Source organism: Bombus pyrosoma, linkage group LG5 (genome assembly GCF_014825855.1).
Source record: "Bombus pyrosoma isolate SC7728 linkage group LG5, ASM1482585v1, whole genome shotgun sequence".
In the NCBI taxonomy this organism is placed as follows: Eukaryota; Metazoa; Arthropoda; class Insecta; order Hymenoptera; family Apidae; genus Bombus; species Bombus pyrosoma.
This window is the reverse complement of record NC_057774.1, coordinates 3114873-3140250: the sequence shown is the minus strand read 5'-3', so window position 1 is coordinate 3140250 and position 25378 is coordinate 3114873. Positions and strand designations below refer to the sequence as shown.

The window sequence follows — 25378 nt, the reverse complement described above, 5'->3', positions numbered from 1 at the left end:
AATGGGCTATTGCAGTATGTAAGTTAGACCGTACACCCCTTCTAATCTCTCAATGGACAAATATTATCCTCCTTTCTCACTGAAATTTTGTTTGATGGATATATATTCGTGAGATTTTACAAGAACCAGATGAGTAAATGTTTCATAATATGTTCAATCGTAACCTGAAGTTTACAATTGATGCAAGTTTCATGATTTATGGTTCATAATTTTTTAAATTAACTATCAGATACTGTGTTCTAGGTAATCCTGTCGTTAGAACATAAAAGATCACAAATTTATGTTCTAGCCGTAGTATTTAACTTCAAGCTAATAGTTCAAAAGTAGTATTCGTATATACCTCATTTATACTTTGTACAGAAGTAACAAAAATTATCAAACTCTACATCCAGAAATTAAAAATTCTCTTTTGTTTCGTTAAAGATATAATAATATGTAGCAAAGAAAGACAGGAAACATTTCTTAACGTTTGAAATATTTTTTTAAAACAGTTATGATTTTTCAAATTCTGACAAAGAAAAGGAAAATTAGATTTGTCAGTATTGACAATTTGGACCCTCCCTTTGTCTCTGGGAATTCATGAACAAACTTTAGCGACAAATGAGGCTGCCGCGAAAAGCGCGCTACCGACAATTATTTCTCATGCATTATTTATTCCAACCGCGACACAAGGGATTATGATGGGATAGGGTTGCTGCATTTTCAGCGTTCCGACATTTTTGCAGGTCACGGCTTAATGCGGCAGAACGCGTGAAAAATTGTCGTTGCACACCGGACATACACGGCTACAATGTTTTGCATGATCTGTAAAGCGCCCGAAGGGCCGAATAATTAAGACCAGCAACGGCACTGTGGAGAAAATACAAGATTCGCGGCATCTGTTAGCCCTATTGCTCCATTTCCTTTAATTAAAGTCTCGCCTTTCTTCTCTAAACGACGTAACGACATGTCGCTGTCAAACGAACCACCAAACATTTAAGCGAAAAAATACGTAGGATCATTTGACTATGTGTTACTTATTAGAATAAATGAAAGGAAGATGTTTGATAATCCTCTTTATAATTATCTTAGTCATCGTGTTAAGCGATCGTCTTAAGAATCAGAAGAAGGATTTCGCACTTTTCAAATAGCAGTTTAATAATACGATCAAGAATTATGCAAAGATCAATAAAGCATTGATCCAAAAATAATATAACGCAGATATATATACTTCAATTATTGAACATACATAGCAAACTCATAGCCTCAACTCCTTGATCGTATTGAAATTACTAAATAATTGTACGAAAATTACACCGAGACATCTAATTAAACCACAGTTAATTTTGTAAATTCGTAGAAAGAACAAAAATGAGCGCATTAACGTATCAAGGAACACAAAACTATATTACGAAACAATCTAAATATACATATGCCGCATAAGATGGACTAAAACAGACAAGGAACATCGTTTATTTCCGAATATTCCCAGAACGTATTCTACGAGATATCCTGGCAAGTTAATCGCAACAGGAGCGAGTTACCCGGCCGTATGAATATTAAACGGTTTTTGAGCTGTTGTACAATTGCCGCGTCCTCTGTGGCCTGTTAAGTATACGCGCGGCTACGAGACTGTGTATTTGTCTAGTAAAATTAGCGATGCAATTATGCACGGGAGCCGAGGAGTGACGCTTCGCTTTCTGAGACACAGGCAAACCCAAAGGGACGCGAATGAAATGCGACCGACCGACCGACCAAACAACGTTGGCCAATCGCGAATGTATTACTCTGCTCGCATATTGTTACCAATTAACCACTCCCCGGGTGACGAGCGCTGGACCACCCATTAAAATGCATCGCAACGCTCTCGTTAAACTTTTAACGGTGCAGTAGAACGAAGAACGGCAATTAAAAGATAGGTGTTCCAAATTACGACTCCGCTGTACCATGTGGTTACCGTGATAAATGCATTTCCAACTACGTAGTACTTTTCGAGTCAGTGGTACATTGATTCTTTCTTCTTTCGTTTTTTAGAAATATTGATATTCAGTTATTTGAAATGGCCGATGCTTTACGATGAGAAGTAATGGAAGCGAGGAACTTTAAAAACTATAAAATATAAAATATAATATATTGTATGATTGTGTACATAACATTAGATTTGTAGGAAATGAATTTCGATATTGGTCATAAGATCTACATAAGGAGGATAGATCAGTTAGAATTAAGCTTCCCAATTGGAGTAAAATTTAGAAAATTTACGTAGACAAAAATTAGAAAGCAGCTTATATCGATTATTTATTATTATTCTGAGTATCTATCTCGCCATTGAAGTTCTCAATTTTACAGGCTACAAATTTTTTTTTTGCAAAAGACTATCGTACGATCAATGGTGAACGAGACCTGGAACGTAGCGCGATATCAAAATACCTTAGCGTTAACGCAAAACCATCCCCGGAGGAACATTTAGAATGTCACAGTACAGAGAAGATATCGGAAGATGGTTGCAGAGAAGATAACACGTGCGTGTTTGCCACGATCGGCGATGCAATTATGCGCACTCGTTCTGGTGGTCGACGTCGTCATCGTAACGCTTCGCTTTCTGAGACAAGCTACAGCCGCAAGGAAGGGAAGGGCGAAACTCCGTCGCCCTCGGATGTGCGAGAGGCAAATGCAATCGTGACGGGGTCGTGTACCAGCTCGGCGTACTCGGTTAAGTACACTTTATTAAGCATGCCGTCTGCGCGTTGCATCACCCACTTACGTGGTAAATGGAATTACAAACGCATCCCGCCCACCGCCCGCGGATCTCCGCTTGCGGCTGACACCTTCTGCGCGCGGCTTACGCGTACACACGTTAAACCGACGATCGCGGAGGCGTTATATTTGCTCGATCCTCCACGGGTCTGCCTGCGGCTCCGCGCGAAATTGCTCCGCGTGCTCGCGAATTAAGTACCGTCGAACGAATCAAGTCGGTATTCTTCGAGGATGATAGATGTTGGACCGATTTGGAAATCGATCGAGATGATGGTTTGGTTAATTTGGTTTGGATGATCATTGATGGGACATGGGAAGAAGTTGAACGATGGTAGTTGCAAGCGTATCTGAGAACGAGGTTTTTTTGGATTCCTGATGTCAGATTTTGGCGATGTTGAGTTTGAAGTTAGCACTTTTTAATGCTAAAACTACCATTCATTTAAAGTGACTGATATCGGAATTTGTGGGTTTTGCAATTATTAAAAATTTACTTGTTACCAGATAGATACTCGTTATACGCGATCTAACAGTGTAACAGTCTACTTTGATAATGCAGGATCTCATAATTACATCGAATCAAATCAGATTCAACGTTGAATTCCAATATAAGGAAATACAATTTATCATTCTGCAGGGAGAATAAATATTCTCGGTTTGCTCGATTCGAGATTCGGGATTCGAACCCGGATTTTCTTCTTACCAGGCTGGTACCTTCCCAGTGAAGCTGTCTAGGCCGTCGGCGAATACCTTCTCGCAAATCGCTAAGAGTCACTATCGGCTACCTACGTTTTATACATTTTATTCATAATTCATAATGCAAGTATGATTCAAAATTATAATTCAAGGACTAAGAATAAATTATCATCTCATAAAACTCCGTAATCTCCACTCGAAACAACTACTCTTTCTGCGTAATTCAGCACATCTCATCGCAGTCGCTTTCTAAACCATCGATCAGACCGGGCCGCGAATTCGTGCCTGTATAAACGATCGAAAATTAGTCGGTGGCTGGCTCAAATAAACTATAATTGGAGGTGGAAGGTCGTTGAAAAGGCTACGGACGAGAGGAATGAAAATTCCGCGGCGTCGGCGCCGAATTCAGCTTCGGTCGAGCGAATTACTCGCGGAGAACGCGAGGCGCGGCTCGTTTATCAAATTCGCTTGGTATGCGCCGCATCAAAGACAGAGCCGTTGATTTATTAAATTGCGGCTGGATGAAACCGTGGCTGTGCCGCCGAAAGAGGAATCTATTAAACGGCGGATTCGACGTCACGAGGCGTCGCTTACGTCGCCCGACGTCGTCGTCATCGTCGTTGTCATGGGTGGGGGCACGCTCGAAGACAAAATTATTAAAGTTCGCTGTATACACATTTATCTTCCGTCCGATGTTTGCGTCGCTGAGACGAGATAGCTCGCGCGCGCGAGAAAGAAGAGCTTCTTCCGGTAAATACGGCTCCATCGAAGGTGATGAAAAGCGACTTGTTTACCTCGTCGCTGCGCCCCGTTGACTTCCGAGACAGCGACGAAAAAAGTTTCACGGGGTGGGAAGAAAGCGGAGCCGCGTGTACTTAGGGCGGTTTCGACGAGGAATCTTTTATTTTAAGACGGGGAAGTTTCGCGAAGAACCCATCGTCCCTTCTGAAGATGGCCGGCACGAGCATCCGCTCGGGTTGTTTGCGTTACGGTACATGGGAGGGTCGCTCGAGAGTTGATGCGTTGATTGTTCAACATCGTGAAATTGGATTCGTTTTTGGATACAGATGATGGGTGGTACTAGGGTTGTGTTGGCTCGTTGTATCGAAGGGTAGTTTGCAAGCTATGATGTTACAGGCAGAGGTGTTGTTGAAGAGATATTCTTCTTCGAAGACGCTGTTCGCAAAGGAGAATTGTTGTATGACGATATGAGTATGATATTGCATAAACGTCCTGCATAAACTGTACTTTATGTATTGTAACGTCGGAATGTTCGACACGATTAATTAAATGGAAACTTTGTTCGTCGTTACGGTTGATTGTCGTTTGCGTAAATATAATAGCAAGACAATCATCGTTATCAGTTAATATTCATCAATTGCTATCGTAAGCTTCGTCGTTTTAATCTCAAGCTTGAAAAGAGAAACAGCATCCACATTTATAGCGGGAGATGTGTTCTCTCGACTACTTGATACAATGATAATTAGATCCTACACAAGACTTCCACTTCTCTCTCTTTCTTTCTTTGCTCTTTTTGTAGCTAAAGATAAAGTAGAACGATCCGTACTTGTAGAATTCCGGCGCAACGGTCGTTCTTGGAACAATCATTAATTAAATTCGCCATGAAACAAGGATGAAAGAGGAAACTGGCCAGATACGAAGGAAGATGAACGCAGGTGTGGCTGAACCAGCAACGACGATTCAACGAAGAGCAATGGGGAGTGATAGAAGAGAGAAGAGAGAGCATGTTTCTCCTTGAAAGTAAATCGGAGGAGTAGGGCTGTTCCTCGGCCGGAAATGAGGCTTGCCAAGTACAATCTCCGGTCAGAGAAGGCCTCTCCATTTTGTTCTTTGTGATGTGTCCGCCATAATTGAAAATGTCGTCGCGGACTCAAGGGACTTTGCGCCGTGTGCTCCCTTTCTTCGAGCAAACTCCATCGTGGCAGACCATCCACCGGTCCACCTCTCTTTCAAGGCCGAACTGTGTTATTATCCTCAAAAGACACAATGGTCCCGTAAACGGATACGAGGCAACCTACTGTTTAGTTCCCGAGCCTCGCGGTTCGTTACCGTTTCATGCAAATACCCTTCTCGCGACTGTGTAAACACTGTTTCTTGTTATCTCTTGTAAAGAGGGATGTTTTCTCCTTTTCTATTTTAACGATTCTTAATGGAGAATTGGTGGACTACATTGATAGCAAACAGTGTGCTTTTGTTGGCTTTGTTAATAGTTAGCGGTCGGGCGTTCTTGCAAATTCCTGTTTTTGTATACATAATTGAAGAGATAGAAGCAAGAAATTTGCTTTACCTACTAAATACTGCAATGACTACTTCGTTTTGAATAGTTCATGTAGTTTTGTACACCGTATATTATGTATATCCTATACATCTTTGCGTCTTCAAGTTTATCGAATAAACATCTACAATCTAGTGAATAGAATTTGATTTTCATTGAACTGTTCGTTAGTACTTTTGCTATGATATCTTTGACAGAAGTATGAACCTGTAAACGTGAAAGCATCAGGTTATCTGATTCACTACATTCAATAAAATATTTTATTAATACGTCTCTAATTCAATATCAATTGAGAAAAAAATACTCTACGATAGAAGTGTATAAAAGGAAGAGCCAAAAAAGAATCTCTATATCTGAAACAAGTCAGACATTTTTTACTCGTAGCCAATCGATACTCTAGATCGTTTCTTCGCGGTGGAATCGATCGGTGGTGACGGGCCAATCGGCCATTAAGTATATCTTGTCTACTGATCGCAAAAAGAGACGCGACAGGCAATCAATCTTCGATAAGTCGAAGCTTCGAAGAAACACCCGCTCGGATCTATCGAACGTTCTCGATCGTACGAAGAAATTGACGCGCGTGTAAGAGCGAAATCTCTCGCGAGGTGTCGCAAGAAATTTTCGATCGGGAATCTCGAAACATCGGCTCGATGTGTAAGTAATGGTTTCGTCGTCGATCAACAAGAACGGGAAGAAAGATTTCTTATACGCGTGGTCATCGTGCGATTTTCACCGGGGGGTATACTTCGATTCATCGAGATATATGTATATGAGATGAAAGGAAGTTAGCAGCTCATAGATCTGTTCTTTGGTTTCAGGGAGCAGCGAGGAATCGAGACCTGGAGCTGGTGAACCTGGAAAGTTGGGAGTGAAGAAAGCAAGACCGAAGGCTTCGTCGCCCAACCGACAGGGACCACAGCAATGCCAGGTAGAAGAGTTGTTGTTTTTTAAACATTGCATATTTTTTTCATTTAGTTGTTTTAGTTCGATATATGAGTCTTTCGAAAGCCGAACTGCTGCAATTCCCCTTTCAATAAATTTCTCAATTTCATTAGACAAGTACAAGGTCGATGTTCAATTATCAAGAATTTTCACTTGGCTTACTTCCTTCGGTTCATTTATCGTAACAAAACTAGCGTAATACTAGTAAAACCTAAAGTAAATTTCAAACAATAATGTCTATAAGAACGTGGCTTACTTCCTCTTCAATTTATGGGATTGGTCAGTCTGCTTTCTGAATACTTCATCACATTTTAAATGTAGTTAAAAATAACTAAAAATTAATATTGCGAGCGTATATGCTATGACTTCTTGCATAATTCAACAAAAGAATTATCTGTTAATGCTTCCATATTTCGTATGTGAAGAAACTCAGAGAATCATCGACTAACATTAGCTTTTCTTTAATGACAGTTTAGTTAAAAAAATATATTATCCAGACTTTATAATTTTACTTCAAAAAATACTCTAAAGGTAAGCTATTTCATTGCTTATGGAATCCGAAGATTAGCCACAAACAAAAGTCACAAAGTAAAAGCAGAATAAACATGTCAGTCGAATACTTGCAATTAAAATTCTGTGTAATAGATCAGTTGACTTACTAACACATTATCACGAACAATTTTCTTTCAATTAAAAATCGAATTCTCAGTCTTTCAAAGCTAAGCTCGTGATTACAGTATTCTTTCAACGTTTCAAATATAAAAGAAGTCGTTCCACAGTTGGATTCACGCGGAACGTCGAGATAAGAGAAGTGAGAACTCGAAACATGCTTTAACGTCAGAGGTGAATCGCCGCTCGGTCCGATCAGCGTCCCCGGTGACGTTCGTTTGACAATTTTATTAACTCGTCGGGACCCTGACTGCAAAGAGAATTTTCAATGAAATCGCGGAAAACGAAAGAACAGTTCATTAGCAACATGCAGACGATCGAATTAGAATGTCGATCGATAGCCAACGAAGTGTACTCGCGAAACCGCAAGTCCACAAAATCTACGCCAGCTTACTGAACCGGTTTCCTTTTATTCTCTCGTTTCATGTTTTTACTCGGCTATTGCTCCACATGTACTTTACTTTTTATCGCTCTTGTTTCCCTAGGCATTCTGCTTTTCGTTTTTTCGTTTACGATCCGCGTGCTCCTACGTTCTATGATGTTACAATCTTTTTTTCGTCTCGTTTCTTTTTCTGCGGGTTTAGATTCCGCGTACCTATATTTCTCGGAGAAAATTCTTTCCTTTTTGCTTATGTCTCGTGTGTTCTGTACATGTAACATTTGTTAGCTTTTTTCCGAAGTGTAGCAATCGCAGCTATCGAAACTCAAACGTTTGGATTTTAACACGATTCGCGATCGTAAACTTGAACCGAGTAGAGAATATAGTTGATTACAATTAACTTTAATTAACTCTGGAAAGTTAAAAAAAGAGGGCGTTTCAAACTATATGATATTGTCCGGACATTTTAATCTTGAATTTCTAGTTTTAAATACAACATTTTGGATCCATTCTGAATTTTAAACTAGCAATTTTACACTTTGAACTTCGATTTTTTGATGTTTGATTCTTAACTTTTCATCGTTCGTTTGAGATTTTAAATTCATTGTATTCTTTTTACAAAAAGGGAACACCTTTTTATACATATGATTTAGTATAATGGATTGGTGTAACTTAGTCGATTATGATAGAACGATAAACTGTGAATAATTATTATTCCATCGTTGACTAATTGCTGGTTTATGTTCTTGTATTTTGCGGATCTAACGCAGCTTAGTGGAATCGTATCTGTGTAACAACCGAATTAGGCCAAAAGTTCAAGGCCATTTCGGTACTATCCGCTTCGTTAGCCGTGTTCGATTTAATTTCTATTCCCAATTTGTGAACAAAGTCAAGAGAAATATTGGAGCGAAACCTCTCAATCTGCAATTCAGTTCTATCTATTACTGTTAGCTCCAATCAATATGAAAAGTAAAAATGACTCTTTCCTACTATTGATTTGTACATTCCGATATTTCAAACTAATGTTATCTTTGCTATATTTATCTATTTATTTACAAATTTACATATTTATTTACACTATTCACTATTTAATAGTGAAATTTGCATAAACTTACCACGTGATTGTAATAGTTATACTCATTTGATTATAATTTTAAATGTATCAATTTAATAACTATAAACATAAGAAAAATAAATTTTAATTAATATCTTCTCTTTGTTATATTATCAAATTTGTAAATTTCTACTTTACGAGATTTGTCTCAAAGAATGTAAACTATGTTTGATAGAAATTAAGCATTGGTATCTCGACAATTTTGTACCATCTAACTTAAACCAAGAGTAATTGGGAATATAATAATTCAGTTAAGTCTGTTTGCATATAACCGGTTAAATGCTCAAACGTTTCGCTCAGGTACAGACGGCTCTAGAATAAATGTAGAAACGACTACGTCCGTAACATTCTCTGTTAATTTACATCGCGGTGAATCTCCTGAACATTAATAATTAAACACACGCGCTGTAAACTGATTTTCGAACACATCCAGTTCAGTCGGTGTATTTAATTTCATCTCTTTGAAGATATTTGCAAGGGCCATGTCAAAGCGAGAATTCGAATTTGTATTAATTAAACGTCGTTTCTTAGAGGAAGTCTGTTTATCGAGCAAAATACGCATCCCGCGGTTTCTCACAAGAACATTTGAAAATTGTGCCCTTTCAATCTCTGTTTAATTCACTCTACATGTATAGTCATTTCCAGAACGTTATATAAATTTCTACAACATTGCATGTTATTGCAATACATTGAATCTCACAAAGATAAATGTTGAAGTAGTTGAAAGTCATAACGATATTCAGATCGATATTTGAATATTCTAAACGAGACTCTTGAAATTGCTAATCGCTTGCCAAAATTTTAAACACATCCTGAATACTTCCAACGAATAAAACAGACGAGTCTACGACAAAATTAAATCTCACATCGAGTTCCATAACATTTGTATAAGATCGTTCTGTAATCATTTTTTAAGTAAAACTTTCGAAACAGTCCTTGATATAAATAAAAACTTTTTCTACCAGTAATTCAAGAGTGAAATCTTGCTTCGACAGGAGTTAATTATTTTCCATTGACAAACCAAAAGAAAACTTTGTACGTTGAGGGGATAAAAATTTATTTACAACCCGATTGTCTTAAAGTTTCCCTGTAATAACGTTTTCGAATTATCTCGTCTCACCCATGAATCTCATCGAAATTCTCCAAAATTCCCTGAAATTTCGTCTGCTTCCAAGCTAGTCCGTTCGATCATAGTCGCGTATAGGTATAGTTGCTAGATACTCGTGGCACGTGTGCGTTTTTGCGTGCACGCGTGACCCAGATTGGTATGAAACGACCGAGACGCGAAAGCCACGCTTCTATCGATGCCGGACTGTTTATGCAGGCGAGCTTGCAGCGGCCAAACTGGTCGTCGCACACGTGTACACACATACACAGGCAGACTAGATTACACAAACAACGGTGGATAGTGTGTAACTCGGAAAGGCTGTTGAATATTCAGGCGATGCGATCCTCGAGCAGCCAGGGGGAACACGCCGCCTCGTCGAGTATAACACACGAACGCAATATCTCTTCGTTCGCGTAACCGAGCAGCGTAGTTACGTCAAGGACCATTTAAGGAAGCGCGACTGTTTTTTCTTTTCTTTGTCTTCGCGCACCCCGTTTAAGTTACGTCACGTTGCCGTTATTCTCTTCTTTTGCTTCGTTCCTCCTCTTTCTACTCTGCTTTTAGCGAATACAGAGACCGAACGTTGACACTTTTTAGCAAGCTGTTCGAGAGAACGAGACATTGTAATTTTAAGAGAAAAATAAGAACGGAGAAACGTTGAATGTTGTTGAATACGTGAAAGATCGGCTGGATTATTCTGATTCGTTATTAAATCGGCAGAAATGATTGTTTTCAGTGAGAAGAATAATTATACGGAAGTTTTTGAGTTGAGAGAAGGACGAGCGGCCTTTTTAATGCTTTGTTGAAAATAACAGCACATTGTTCTTCGGTAATTGTTTTTAAAGTATGAAATGAATATACTCTTAAGAAGGATAATAAAAAAGGAAATTCTGTTAAATCCCGCAATTGAAAGAAACTTTGCTGAAATCATTAAAATTACAAAGTTCCTATGACTTTAATTACGATCATTTATGTACAACATATTGTGTTATACATTAAATACTGTGCTAACTTAGTATTGAGCGACTAACTGGAATAAAAATTACAAAAATTGAAAATGCAACTTTCCGACCGAAGCTGAAGATAATTCGAATCTCTATAGCTAGCCTCATCCTCTGGCCTCAAAGTGGCATCTTCGTTTTGTATTAGCAACTTGGATAGCTGAGAACCGAAGGGCCGTGAATTACGGGTCGCCTTGTTACATAATTAAATGATGACTTGGCCGACTTGTTGACAAGCCCCGTCGATGTATCGAGTTAGCGACGAATTAAGCTGATCCTCCACCGCTCGATTATGGCTCGGATATTGGCACGAAGGATCCACAAAGGAGAAGGAGAAGGCGAACCTGGAGCAGAAGTGGCTCCTAGCTCGTGCTTCTCTCGCTTCCAAACGACGGCCGTGCCGTAATTTTACAGGAAATTAATAGTTACAGGTTGCGCGGGGATCGTGAAAACCTTGGCGAATCGATCCGTGAATTATCGGCAACTCGTCGTTCAGCGTTTCATACTTTTAATTGACGGCTCATTTTCAGACAGCCACTCGAACGTCTTTGTCTTTGATCTCCTTGATTTTATCGGTTTCTCAGTCTTGAAAGTTGTATTTTTCAAATACGCAGATACTTTTAATAAGCCTTTTCGTAATTTTTGGTAAAATTTATCCATCTTGTTGAGCTTGAAAAAAATTACTTTTACTTTGAGAAAAATTTAAGTATTGGCACACCTGCTGTTTTCTTTTCACGATAATTGATTCAGATTATTGAGAAAAGAATTAATCGATAGGAATTTCATATTTGCAGAAGATAACAAACCGAAATACATGGATTTCGTGAACTCTTCCGATCTAAGTTGCTGAGAGAATTTATCTTCGTAACGAAATATACCTTTCATGTCAAGCGATTTTGATTTTGCATGAGAAGCATTACTGTTATTAAATATAGCATTAAGAAATAGATAAAAGAAGTAGGTTGTATCCTTCAAAAAGCGGCTGACAATTATACGTCAAGCGTAGACCTTGACAAATGTTAGCCTTGACACCTTTATATTGTCTCCATTGTACATTTATAATATAAGCTACTCTTCCTACTTAGCAAAAACTTTTTTGGCCTCGCGTTAGACAGTAATTTAATTTTCAGAAAAGAATGATGAAAAATTAACTTGCCAAGTTAAATTGTGAAACAATGCAAATGCACGCATACGCGGCTGGCCATGCAATTGCCAGTGCCTGGGACATAGGGAAGCGTATAAATTCTCATACTGACGTAGCCGCGTGTCCATTGTCGCAGAACAATGTAACGGATCCTTGAACGGAATGCGCGAAGATCACAAGCAGGAGGAACGTCCAAGATAATTCGAGCGATTGCATCGATCCTTTCAAGGAGCAGCAGGATACCAAACCTGTCGGTCATACGTACACGTGTGTGTACGCGCGTCGGTGGTCGATTCACGGTAATCTGAAAGCGAGGAACACCGAGCACAATGGGGGTAAACCGATTGAACCGAGCGAAATCTGATGGCATTCCTTCTCCTGTACCAAGTTCGACCTCTCTTCGTTTTCCTCTGTGTCTCGTTTTCGTCGAGCATTTCCCTCTTTTCTCTCGTGGATTCACCACTCTCACAGACTCTCGCATCGATACACACAACACGCTTACACAGTGAGTCCTGAATCCGATAACTTCGTAGAAGGGTTTCGAGAGTCGTTGACCTCGTCTTCCGATTATCCTCTCGCGATTCGAGCACACGGAATCGAAACTCTTCGAAGTTGGCATACAACGTGCTCGCCAACGATCGGACCCGATAAGCGCGCACCTCTTTCAGAGAGCATGGCCGATCCGTTTCCCGAGTTATGGGACGTTAAAGCGTGCCGTTGCGCGGACCGTGCAGGTCGTTAAGTTAATTAATTGACTAGGAGGTTACCCGGTTGTACGGCCCGCTCGACGTTACGTGGCTTCCACCGAGAACACTTGCGAAGACCCGCCTGCAACCCCGGCAAGATGGGTGGAGAAACACTTCGGCTGATCGATGAAGTGGTTCATCGGGATTTATGGAGATGATTATGTGCGTCCGACTACGCGGTATTTTCGTAGTTGGCGCAGCTGTGTTTATGGTTCAGAGAGTTCGAGAGGTAGCAGGGGAAGGGGGTTGAACGATACTTGGAAAGGTTTTATTCAATGGGAATACTTCTGGGTGGTAAAGAGGTTCTTTGAGCGGAGGAAATCTAATTCGAAGGAATTGAGGATAGGAATTTTGAGATAAAGTGAAATAAATTATAGTGGGAAATGTAAGTATTTTGATACGAACGTTAACTTCAAATAATTTCGACGTTTCACGATACCGAATGACCAAAATTTCTCGCATCGGTGTGACTTGTAATATTTCTCGGGAAAAATACACTCGCTCGACATCTGCCATTGACGAATGAAACGTGCCAAACTTGGGATTAGTGAAGGCATGCGAGTAAAAAGTTCGATTACGAAGCTGTACTTTAGTTTGCCGTCCTTTATTTCGAATTCGCTAAAAATATCTCGGAAATTAAGCGATTCTGTCTTTCTACCATCGCAGCAAATACGCGATTCTACTCCGCTCCTCTATCCTACATTCTATCCCTACATCATCGTTAGCAGATACACTCGCAACAAATACTCCTCCTCATTCTGCCAAAACTCTCAACTAAAACAAAATCACCAACCTCTATCTTCCGTACGAATACCATAAACCCTTCGTCAAGACAAGAAATCCCTCGAAGCGACAGGGGCTCGCATTCCCGCACCGGTAATTCCATAATTCCCCATTGAAAACGAACTCAAAACGGGGCTGGAGCTCGAGCGAGTGACTCGGCGCGATTGTCGTTCGCTTACAATGAAGGGGCTTCAAGTAGCGTCGCGACGCTCGTCGTCTCCTTTTCCTCGCGACGTATTCCGTTCGTGCCCCAAAGCTCCTACTTGCGAATAATATCCCAGGACTACGAAGTCGTGGCGTGGTTCACTTTTGTGTCCCAGCAACGGCACAGCAGCCAACGACGAGTTCGCCTCGTCGACGTTGGCTCGCTCATTATTTACGGGGCGCGAGTTTCTCGTCTGCCTGCTGGCTGCTGGTAATAAGATGCACTTCTTTAAAGGACTCCGCCTGCAACAAATTGCATTGCCCAACCCTTCACCCTCCATCTAGCGTCCTCGCAGACCGCCCTGCTTTGAGGCAGCCGAGACGAATGTGGTTAGCCAGAACAAACGTTAACCGGATAGTACCGTGGACGCGTTTTAAGCTCGAATCAACCAGCTGCCTTCGAACCAGGGGAGGATTAACGAGGTAAACTCCAATGCAGGAGTGTGTCGATGTTTCAAGTTGCACTGTTGTTTTTTTTTTCAGGTTTGTTCCCTTTTTTGTGGTTGGTTTTAGGAAGTTCTATGGAGTAGAGGGCCGAGCATGTGGACAGACGAGATTGGTTAGGGTAGATAGACTGGAGGATTGTCTGAGAATCCTGTATTGGTTTGTTTATTTTCGTTTGTATTGGTTTGTTTAAAACGCTGATGGAAGGACATGAAACTACCAGCGAATGATACGATATTTAATGCACTTGAGTCTGATTAATTGCTATATAAATACCATAACAAATACACTGATATTCAGATACTGTTTATAGCCACGTATTTTTTACGCGCGTTAACGATCATCTTAATCGTCGTTAGCAACAAAACATCGAAAATCCTAAACAAAATCGTCACCAATGAATCCTTCTTAACTAATATCTTCGACGCCTATAATAAATCCCAAAAAATCCTCGAAGTGGGTCGTCTCCTCATTTAGCAGCGTGACGTAACAGTATGAATGGCGAGAACAAACGTTCACCGAATCGACCAACCGACGATATGCCTCTCAGACCACGAATCGCCGTTTCTCCTGCCATCGTCTAACTTCATCCATCGACTCTCTCCTTCCAGCTTCCTTTCCCAGTAGCAGCCATGAAGCTTCATCCCTAACGAAGTATCAATGTTACCAGCGGCGGATTACGTATTCAGGAACGGCGTTGCTCGGTGTACATTGGCGGGTTTGGCAGCGCGGACACGAGGAGCCTGCTGCTGCAGACGTGCACGTTGATACGTTGCCGGAGAGAGCGGGGGTGGCAGAAAGCCGAGTGGCGTGTCTGCTGGTGGCGGCAGAGGGATCGAGAAAGGCCAGGAGTAATGATGTTTGTTTAACTCTTGAGGAAGGACCGTTAGCGGGACTGGAAGATACGGGTTTTGGCACGAAGATGATGGTTAAGGGGTGGAACGACCAGCCGGTGTCGAGGCCCGTTCAAACGTCTCCGTTCTTTTTCATCTCGTATCCGTCTCTTCGTCAGCCTCTCTAGATGGTCCTTTCTTCGGGCCTAGCGATCCTTTTGCTTCGTAAATTGAAACTCCCATGTATTCAAGTCCGTGGATCCGCAGCACCTTACGAGTTCGGCTACGTAAATTAGATTTTCTGCTTAGGAACCGTCAGTATGATTTTCTCGGTCTCCTCCCTTTCTGTAGGATTCGTCGATATGTCTTCACTGAAGATTCCGTGCAACTTACGCGTACTTCAGTTTGAAAATCGCTAGTGAGAGCTTGACGGTATGTGTAGTTAGTAGGATGTTTTAAAATGTTTTTTGGGAAATTGTTTTTGGTTATGTGTCCTTATTGTTGGGTTCTAGATATATTATTTATAATTATCAAATCACTTACAGAAGATGAAGTTATCTTCAGAAATGGTTAGGGAACTATTTAAGAATTATTATCTGCTTTGAAGTTAATGTAAGGATATATACAATAAATTACAAAAAATATTTCGTGGTTGTATACAATACTATCCAATTTTTTCTCAACTATATCAACTATACCAATTTAAACAATTGTAACAGGAACTGATTTCTCTCGTCGCTTTGGTACAAGCAAAAGTTCCAAGTTTACCAATTGGAAAATAGAAAGAAATATTTGCAAGAGAATTCCCTCGCAATAAGTAGGTCACGAATGTTATAGTAATTTCCTGTACGTATGCAGATCAAGTAAAAGAGGTCCTGCTAAGAAAAGAAGAAGAATACGATATCTGACAGAATTTAGCTTTTTTTAATTACGATAGAAAAGATCTGACAAGCAGTAGTTTAATTAAGATTAAAAGCCCGATACAACGAATTGTACGGTTAACTTGTCTTTCGATTAACCTGGATTCTACTGACGTAGTTGCATTAAGTGCAAAAGATAGAGAAAGAATGCGAGGGAGAGGGTTAGGGAGGGTATTGTACATCTTCCGCGAGGAAACACAGTTTTGTTTTATCTCGAATAATAAACTTCTCTTTTTGATAAGAGGTTGCATTTTATGCGCGTAACGGCGGTTTATTTAAATTAGTGACCTTAATAACCAGCCTTGAACTATGATTCTTCATGAATTTCATTAAAAGATAGCGTGCGAGTTTTCATTTATGGATCTTTCACGTGTCCTACGTAATATGTGGTTATATGAAGATATTACACACAGTGTTCCGCATGGAATGTAAAAAATTTCTCAATATTAACTTGAGAGATCATTTTTAGTAGACTCTGAAATACTTTGTGGATGAACAGTGTAATATAAAGAAAAGGTAATAAGATATAAATATATCGAATACTAAAATCATTGACCCAAAGGGAACAACAGGTTGAAAACAAAAGAAACCGAGTAAGATTCAAATGGTTAATAGAAATCACCTGATATTCGATCAAAGCGCCAAAGCCCAGTAAAGATGATGGATGCCTCGTATCTTTCTTTCGAAAGATCACTTTGGATGATGAATGACGATAGAAAAAGAAGAGACAAGAGAAAAAGAGGAAGAATTCATAAGCCACATAGGATACATATTTCCTGGAAGTATCGAAATTCTAGCAGCCGTCTTCGTGCACGATCGTCCACAGAAAACCAGTAAATTTCACGGCTCAAGTATCAGCGATCGCTGAGTCGACAGTTTAGCCTTTCTTCTCGTTCCATTAGGAAAACGGAAGTTTCCGGGCACGGATCGAAGGAAGAGAGAAGAAAGTTGGTGGTTCGATTGGAAGGCGAGGGAAATTTCTACGGACGAGTCGAGTGCGCGACTTATTCGCGTTCGTCGTCGTCGTCGTCGTCGTCGTCGAAGCCAGAGGCTCGATCGAACCGATGAAAATAACGGCGAAACGAAAAGTGGAAAGAAGTTTTCCGATAATGGAGCCGAGAATCGTGGATCCGTCGCCACGTGCTGGCCGCAGCTGCATTGGAAATTAATTTCGACTTAACGATGCGAATTCCGAACCCGGTGTGTCGGTGGATTTCCGATGCGTTACGAGTTTTTGATGCGTGTAGATTTCCAGAGGGACGAGAAGAGTAAATGGGCGGAATCGAAAGTCGAGTTTGTTCCCTGGGATTTTACGATTCGAGGTAACGATTCGAAGTTCGCGCGGAGGATGGCTATTCGGCAATTTGAAAATATATTAGTTGCTATTGAAATACAGTAAATAGAAGTTTGATGAAGTTTTATGCGACGTAAATTCGTACGAGGAATGTTTAGACTTTTGGCTTGGAATAGAAATAAAAGCTGCTAGAAACACAGGCTAATATATGTACGATGAATTGCGGAGACCGATAGGAAAACATCTTTTACTTCTTCAGGAAAAACGTTTTTCCATATGACAATAACTTTGCCAGCCAGTATCTTGTCGAGCAATCACGTATTATCAAATTGTCTTTTCATTAAATTTGGCTGTGAAATTCTCTTGAAAAATATTTACAAAATACTAATCTGAAAAATGTTTGTTATCATATGGATACATATTTAGTTATACATTTAGTTTTTTCCATAAAACTTGATGTATTTGCCATCCATTGTTAAAAGTTAAAAGGTTTAGTAGCTTAAGTATCAAAATGTTGAGGATAATTGTGAGTATAATAAATAAATCTGACTTTTAACCCGATGTTTTATGCGTCGTTATCGTAGCGATGAAATGTTGTACAAAATGCAAATAGCACAGTTGCTCTTTTGATAGTATAATTACGATATAATTATGTGTGCTAGTTTTTCTTAATACAAATCTCTCTGTAAGCTCGTGTTTCACATATTCTCCTGGATAAGCTGACATAAATATTCCTGCACATTCATTTATACTTATATTCATAAACATTTCTACGTTTTTATTTTGTACATATTTGCTTTCTGTTCCTTATAAGAGAGGCTTTTTCAGTATCTCTTTCACTACATCACTTTTGAATGCAGAAACCGTGTAACTTTTATTAACGAAGAAAAACTGGATATTAACAACATCAATGTGATACGATAAATAACAAAAATAAGACGCGTCGTAATTTATTTTGCCCAAAATTATTGGTATAAATGCAATACCACGATATTTATATTAATCTTAATAAACTCATAAATTAAACCATGGATGATTATGTAAACTCATATTGTATACACCGCTCGCATTACATATTTTTTTACATAAATACAAAAACAGACCCTCAGAAATAATTTGTTTCGCTTGCTATTTAATATCCTGAACACTGTGCTTTCGATATTCTATATATATTTGTATTTTGTAGATTTCTCCATCTTTCAATTTTGCACAATTGCATAAGCATCCGTAGTTTACTCATAACAATAAGCTTAATATTAGCTTACTGAAATATCATTCAACAAAATACGACTTATTTTACTATCTCTAAATAGCAGTTTAACACTAGCCTACAATTTCCAATATATCTCGAGGAAACCTTGTCGAACGCAACGCTGAATAGAAAGTAAAGGTGAAAAGTAGGGGGAGAGTTTCATTGAAATTTTATCAGAAAAGCCATTCGTTCCTGGACGAATTCAAGTTAGGGAATTTGGCACAATGTTTGACGGTAAATTCGACGTCAATACCCGGTATTCTTGCGCGGCTTGTGGGTCTTTCAAATGAAACAGCGCCTATGCGCGCAAGCCTTCGGCCTTTGGCTTCCTGAAATAGTTGTTGTAATAGTACACTCCCCTGCCCGAGAAATAAACCCAATTCTACATACTTAACAGGCATACCATGTCTAACACCCTCGACCGTGTCTTCGGCCTTCCTGCTGTTAACACGTGAAATGTTGTGCCGACGTCTCACGTTAATTGAGAATTGTGTAGAACAGGGCTTCGCCTTATCTTCGTTCACACAGCATGAATTCGACTTTGAAGAACTTTTCTGTTTAAAAATATACATAAGATAATAAATGATTTATCTCTCTCTCTCTCTCCAGACTTCTATTTTGTAACTTTTTTATGAATTAAAAATATTTGTAGAAAATTCTTATTGATATTGATGCTTCGTCTATTCTACTGTGTATGAATGAATTGTAATGAAAAAAATATGTTTATGTATTGAACTCTTCCGAACTACTTACCATGTGGCATGTACGCTATGATTTATTCGCTAATAATGGCGGAATCAAATTTGTCGACTTGTGTTTCTTTTTCTTTTCTTTTCGTTATATTCGAAGAACTGCGATATTTGAAATTTACACCATGTGTCTATCAATATCTGAACGTTTTACTCTCCGAATATTCTCTTATGTGAACAGACTGTTTGCTAATAACAGATATTTTTTTCTCTCTCTAATAGCATAAACGAAAATAAATGAATAGCAAACGAAAATAACAAAGATACAGCCATCCTCTCGCGTCAAAGATGTATGGTGATAAAAAATTAATTGATAATTTCCTCGATCGCTATTTGAACAAATAAAATTTTATATAAAAAACAAAATGATTGTTCTGTTTTCCGAATATTTTTGCCACCCTATTAGTTTAGCTACGAGAGACCCCACTGTACATTAAACCATAGACGACGTAACCAAAGAAATTCGAGCTACTGAAATGGATCGTGATTCGTTTGAATGAAAAGGAGATCGCAATAACGTACAGGCAGAGTCAGACCACCCTGACGCATGCTAAACGCGAACGTGGAAACGCGGCGCAATGGTATCTTTATCGACGTTCTAATGTCCGTCGTAAAGCGCGTCCGGCCTGGCTTTACGACGGCTACGCGTGGTAATTGAAAATCGTGTCCAACCTCGTTCCGTTTCACGTGTTCGTAATGAACCGTTCGAAACGCGCGACGGCCCGCGCGGAATTGCGAACATTCGCGCGATACGCGCCGCGATTACCGTGTATTAAAAGCGCGGCAGTCTCGATTGGAAGTCGTTACACTTGATTCGACGTCGATCGCCGTTCGTGATACTCGTTAGACCGAAATTTTCTCTCGTTTCGATAGAATTCGTTAGCTAAATCGAGATAGTTTCGTGTAATTCAAAGGTTGAAACGAAGAGTTGAATGAGGCGTTAAAAAAATAAGATACAATTTTTTTTCGTGAGAAACGAATAGATAGGAAAATGATACCAGAACTTTAATTGTCGAGATTAAAGTAGATATGGAACTTGTACGAAGAAATCAATACGAAATTTTAGGTGAAGTGTGGCGGAGATTGCAAAATTATTTATAAAAGATAGCAAATCTATTTGCAGAATATATAATTTGGATTAAATTATGCTTTCCAGCTATGGCCAGAATTATGTTTTGGATTATTAAATAAAGATCCATTATAAAGATTTTTTAATGATTTTTTGATTATTACACCGCGGATGATTATACGTTTGTGGAATATTTAAAAAATATAACATTCAAGAGAGTAAAATACCTCGTATAGCGTTCAATTGACGAAACAAATTTCTGTTTACTCATTCGTAACTCGTTCATGAAAAGATAAATTTGTAGTAACATATTCGTAGTTTAATAATCGAATTAATCCATCGATTAATATTGTAGAAATTCTAAATTATCGAAATGAGCCTTGAATATACACAAGTATTTTCGTTTAAATTGTTGTCGCGAAGGTCTGTTTTATACGTTTTACGTTCAAATATTTTTGTAATGTTTCAAGCAAAGGTTGTCCGGTGGAAAACGGGGGAAATAGAAGCGCGACTGTGTATATTTGTTTTGTAGCGTAAAAAACACAGGAAACCGGGTGTATTTTTAGAACGCAGTCATTAATGGATGCTAGGAAATGTGTGTACGCGGCCATATAGCAGCGCTGTCTACGTCAAGCACATTCGCACGTTTGGCAGTAACATGTGTCAAATGTTAGACGGTTCTGAAAACGTGTTCCGCGTAATGCTAATGGCCAAATATAGGTTTACTGAAATTACATTTTCCCTGTTTGTCAACGATGGTCGAATGGCTCGTGAAAAGTCATTTTATTAAAAGTCAGTTTGATTTTTCATGCAAATACGTGCGAAAAAATTTCAACGGAAATTTAAGATTTTACTACTCCGACTTGGTATAGATATATATATATATATAAAACGTTTTATATCATTCATATTATACCTGATTCATAATACATTATACATTAATTGATATTAATTAAATAGGATTTCACATATATGTGGTGCCAAAATATCCAAATTTTTGTAATTTTATTAGCCCCGTGATGAGACACGACTGCAGTGATTAAATTGGTAAAATTTAGAACAAATCTGCAATTACAAAAAATTAACGCGCAGCATGAATGAAATTTCAATATGTTTCGTTTAATACGCATAATATATCGATAAATTATGTTCAAATACTTTCGTAAACATATGTTTAGTCCGTAGGAGCGAAAAATCGTGTAACCTTGAAAGTGTAAATAGCCAATTAAGCCGATTGTCAGGGATGGAGCATCAGCACAAAGACGCGCTGACACGTAGCACGGTTTCTGTCTGCAGGTCTGCGGGAAGGTGTTCAACAACGCATCGGCGCTCACGAAGCACAAGCTGACGCACAGCGATGAGAGGAAATACGTGTGCACGATGTGCGGCAAGGCGTTCAAGCGGCAGGACCACTTGTGAGTATAGATGCACACCATTCGCCCCTTTTCCGCGTCAATTAACCAACACTTGTGCCATCTCTTCCAGTTCAATCGTTCGTCGTGATAAAATTAATAAAAAAAATGATAAGTTTCGGGGTAATTTTAGATTTTAATCTTTTACAACGATGTGTTGACGTATCTGTAATTCTTCTTTAGAAAAATATTTTGTTTGTACGATGCAGATTTATAACACTGTATAGTTTATGTTTGAGGTAGAAATAACATTTACGAAGAAACAGTGTCGTAGAATTACAGTGGAACTATAGTATAGTATATAGTATAGTATAGCGAATTGAAATATTTATAAAATAAGAATTCTACATATGTCTTCTATTATTCAAAATAAGTTGCACATTTTTTAAAGCTTTTCTGTTAATAACTTTCTAATAAACAATGAGCGATAATTAAAACCTTCTGAAAGTTACTCATTGTTAGGATCGTCACTTCTACGATATACGTATGGTGCACCAAGGTCATTGGAGCAGATTTCCCATAGCGCAAAATCAGTATTTTTTGTTTATATCTTTTCTTCGATTCCCGAAAGGAAGTAAAACTTTGCTTCTTTTCCTCCTTCATCGATAGTGAATCCTCAATGAGTCTTTGAACAAAACGCTTCTATCTAAAAACCGAAGCTTTTCATGTACGTCCGCCAAAGCCTCTCAACGAATAGACGCTATTCTGGTAGAGAATGAGGCTTCCTAAGGCTTGTGCATTACATAATATTATGGAATAGCTGTTTTGGTGCTTTGTACACTCGACGAGAGGATTGTTTCTGATATGCGATTCGAGGCAACGCACGAGTGGGCCACGACTGGAGTGCAGCTTGCTCTCTAGGCCGGATTTCAAGAGGAAAGCTCGCCTTTTGTTCCGAGCCACGCTGCTTGCGATTGGTGCTAGTTGAATGCTGATTTGAACTGCGGTAAAAAGGTTCGGCAACTGGGTGAATCGATGTTGCCTCTTATCGTTTACAGATGCACACGATGGAGTAGTTATTTTAGATTCCTGAATTTTTTAACGTTGCAATTTTAGAATCTCTGAATCATTGGATTTTTAAATTTCGAAATATTTTAATCTTTGCATTTTCAAAATTGCGAATCTCTGAATCCTTGAATTATTTAATTTCGATCTTCCAAATTTCTTCGTTTCTTAATTTTTAACTCTTCGCTATATCGCAGAATAAAATTCAAAAGGTTGAATTCAATACGTTCTCTTGCATCGTTCGAATCAAAGAAACATTTCGAAATGATTATTCTTCACTGATCGTGAGTCAAAGTTGCGAACAGTCGAAAGGCGTGGAACGTGCGCAATGGCGTGAAAAGAGAAAGACTTCGGAGGATCGCAGGATCGCGGGAATTGAAGATTCTATTTTTCTCGAGAACGGAAAAAGAAATAAAGGGGAATCAATAGTAGCAGCAACGGTTGCTAGCCTTGGTCAGACTTGTTGGTTGGTTGGGAGGAGTTAGACTTGTATTACCTTTTGCGTAGACGGATCTACAAATCTTCCCTCTGTTTCTTCTACTTTCTCAACGGTTCTTCTTCCTTCTCATTCGAAATTCGCCACGTATCTTCGTTCACGTTGCCCCTCGGTAAGTTTTCCTTTTTCCTCGGCATCTCATGCCCATTCTCTCTTTCTCTCTCTCTCTTTCTGTGACGTTCAACTCGGCTGTGCAGCATTACTAGCGATTCGTTGAATACTTTGTCGAAAATTTATTGATACGTCATGGAATATTGCTTCTCGTATTTAAGATATTTAATCATTCGTTTTTGTCTATTTGATCGAAACCTCATTGTGAATTTCTTTGGATACGAGTTATTTGTTCTTAAGGGAACTTTGCTATTGATATTACGCAGATTAATTTTGTTATTAAGATAACCCTGATTGATTCGTATAGCATTTTAGTTGTAACAAGTTTATTGAACTAATTGTTTTATACATTTTATGGTTTCCTTGTCAATTGTTTTAAAATAGGATTGCCTCGAAAAAATCAAGAAAGAGAATGTGTTTTAAAGGCAAACATTTTACTAGACACAACGCCGTACAATGTTTTCAGGCTTATGATATAAATTCTAAATTCTTAGTAAATTAGTAATACTAAATGAAACATCAGGACAAAGAAGTATTGATGATTTTTATAGTAATTTCAATTATCAGATATTTAATAAGAATCCTTTATAACTGGAACGTACGAAAGTTTATCTTTGTACTCTCGTCGAAATCGGCACAATCCTCTTTTGTGCTTGATTCCGTCTGTGCTACGTGCGCTGGATCCACTCCGAGTAGACCGTATTTTTCTTTTCCTCGACCTTTCCACTGTGTCGCCTTCGTTTTATGTACGTATTTTATTCGATAGGGTCGCTCAACACTCAGCTCAATACGAGCTGACGAACAGCCCTTAGAATTACTTTCGTTTCGTCCATGGTTCCCAGAAGTTGTTCCCTCTTTTTGTTGTTGTTGCTTTGTTCAAAGGTATCGTCTCGCTGATTGTTCCTTTTTCGAGTTTCTTCCGTGGCCTGAGATTCAAGATCAATTATCTTGCAACTATTTACTGTACGCTTGCTTTTGGCGTGAAAATTCAACAGAAAATTCCCTCTTATCGATTTTGAATTGAAGAATTTTCTTCAAATATGTTATTACCTTTGGATGGAATATTTTAAAGTTCGACAGTTGGATCGTGTGAGTTATCTTTCTTTATACTACTTTCAATTCATGCAATCTGTTTCTTTGAATACCAGGAATTCGATACGTAGGCTCAAAGATCGTAACGAAGTTCAGCTTATTGATCATCGACTTCCACTTCAAACAACTCATTCATCAGTTCCAAACTACCAAAGTAGCCAGAATTCAGAATTCAAAGATTCCAGAATTCAACGATTTTTTTCTTTTTTTTTTTTTTATCAATCTTAACAAGTTGCACACGATGGCAAGAATAGCTCGGCAAAAAACATTGGCCCATGCGGGCATTCCATTTGGCTTGCGTCCATAAAATTTCCTGGTCGGTTACTTTGAAACTCGTTTTCAAGAAAGCATATGCCGGGATTCGAGTAAACGATGTGGACGACTTTATCCGATCAGCGAAAAAGTCCTTGGCCTGTTTCCTGTTTTTATTGAAATCCTTTTAACCTCGGATATCTCGCAGAGATGAGGGACTTAAGTACCTAACTCTGTACGTACGGAATCGTAAAGAATTGTGTTTTCCCTCCCTACGAATCCTTTTAAACTTTGCCGATAACCAAAGTATTGCTTTTCGAATAGCAAAAAATAAGATCCTCGATGATTCGTATTCGGAATCGATAAAATTGGTATTAAGCCTGTCGATATGGTTCGCAAGTGGAGTAATCGGCAATAAAATTATTGATCTATATCGCGTGTTCCAAATTTATTGTGCGAATTTAGGTTACATTTTTAAGTATTGATAATGTTGAAAATTCGGAAAATTTTGTTTGAATTTTAAATAAATAAAATTTGTAGAATGTCGCTTGAATGTTCCATTAGGAGAAATGTTTCGTTTGGAAAAAAGTAATGTTAGTAATACGAAGAATAGAATTACTGGGGAGATTTCATA

The 25378-nt window shown here is 38.9% G+C and overlaps 1 protein-coding gene across 8 annotated transcripts in view; it reads left to right on the top strand.

The window, feature by feature from the left end:
• Nucleotides 1–25378, top strand: part of LOC122567626 — a 585073-nt gene that overhangs the window by 418868 nt on the left and 140827 nt on the right. For all 8 annotated transcript variants that reach the window (XM_043726374.1, XM_043726375.1, XM_043726373.1 and 5 more), the window contains 2 exons: nt 6544–6653; nt 21673–21791. In XM_043726374.1, coding sequence (XP_043582309.1) covers nt 6544–6653; nt 21673–21791 — 229 coding nt within the window. The remainder of the gene's footprint in view (nt 1–6543; nt 6654–21672; nt 21792–25378) is intronic.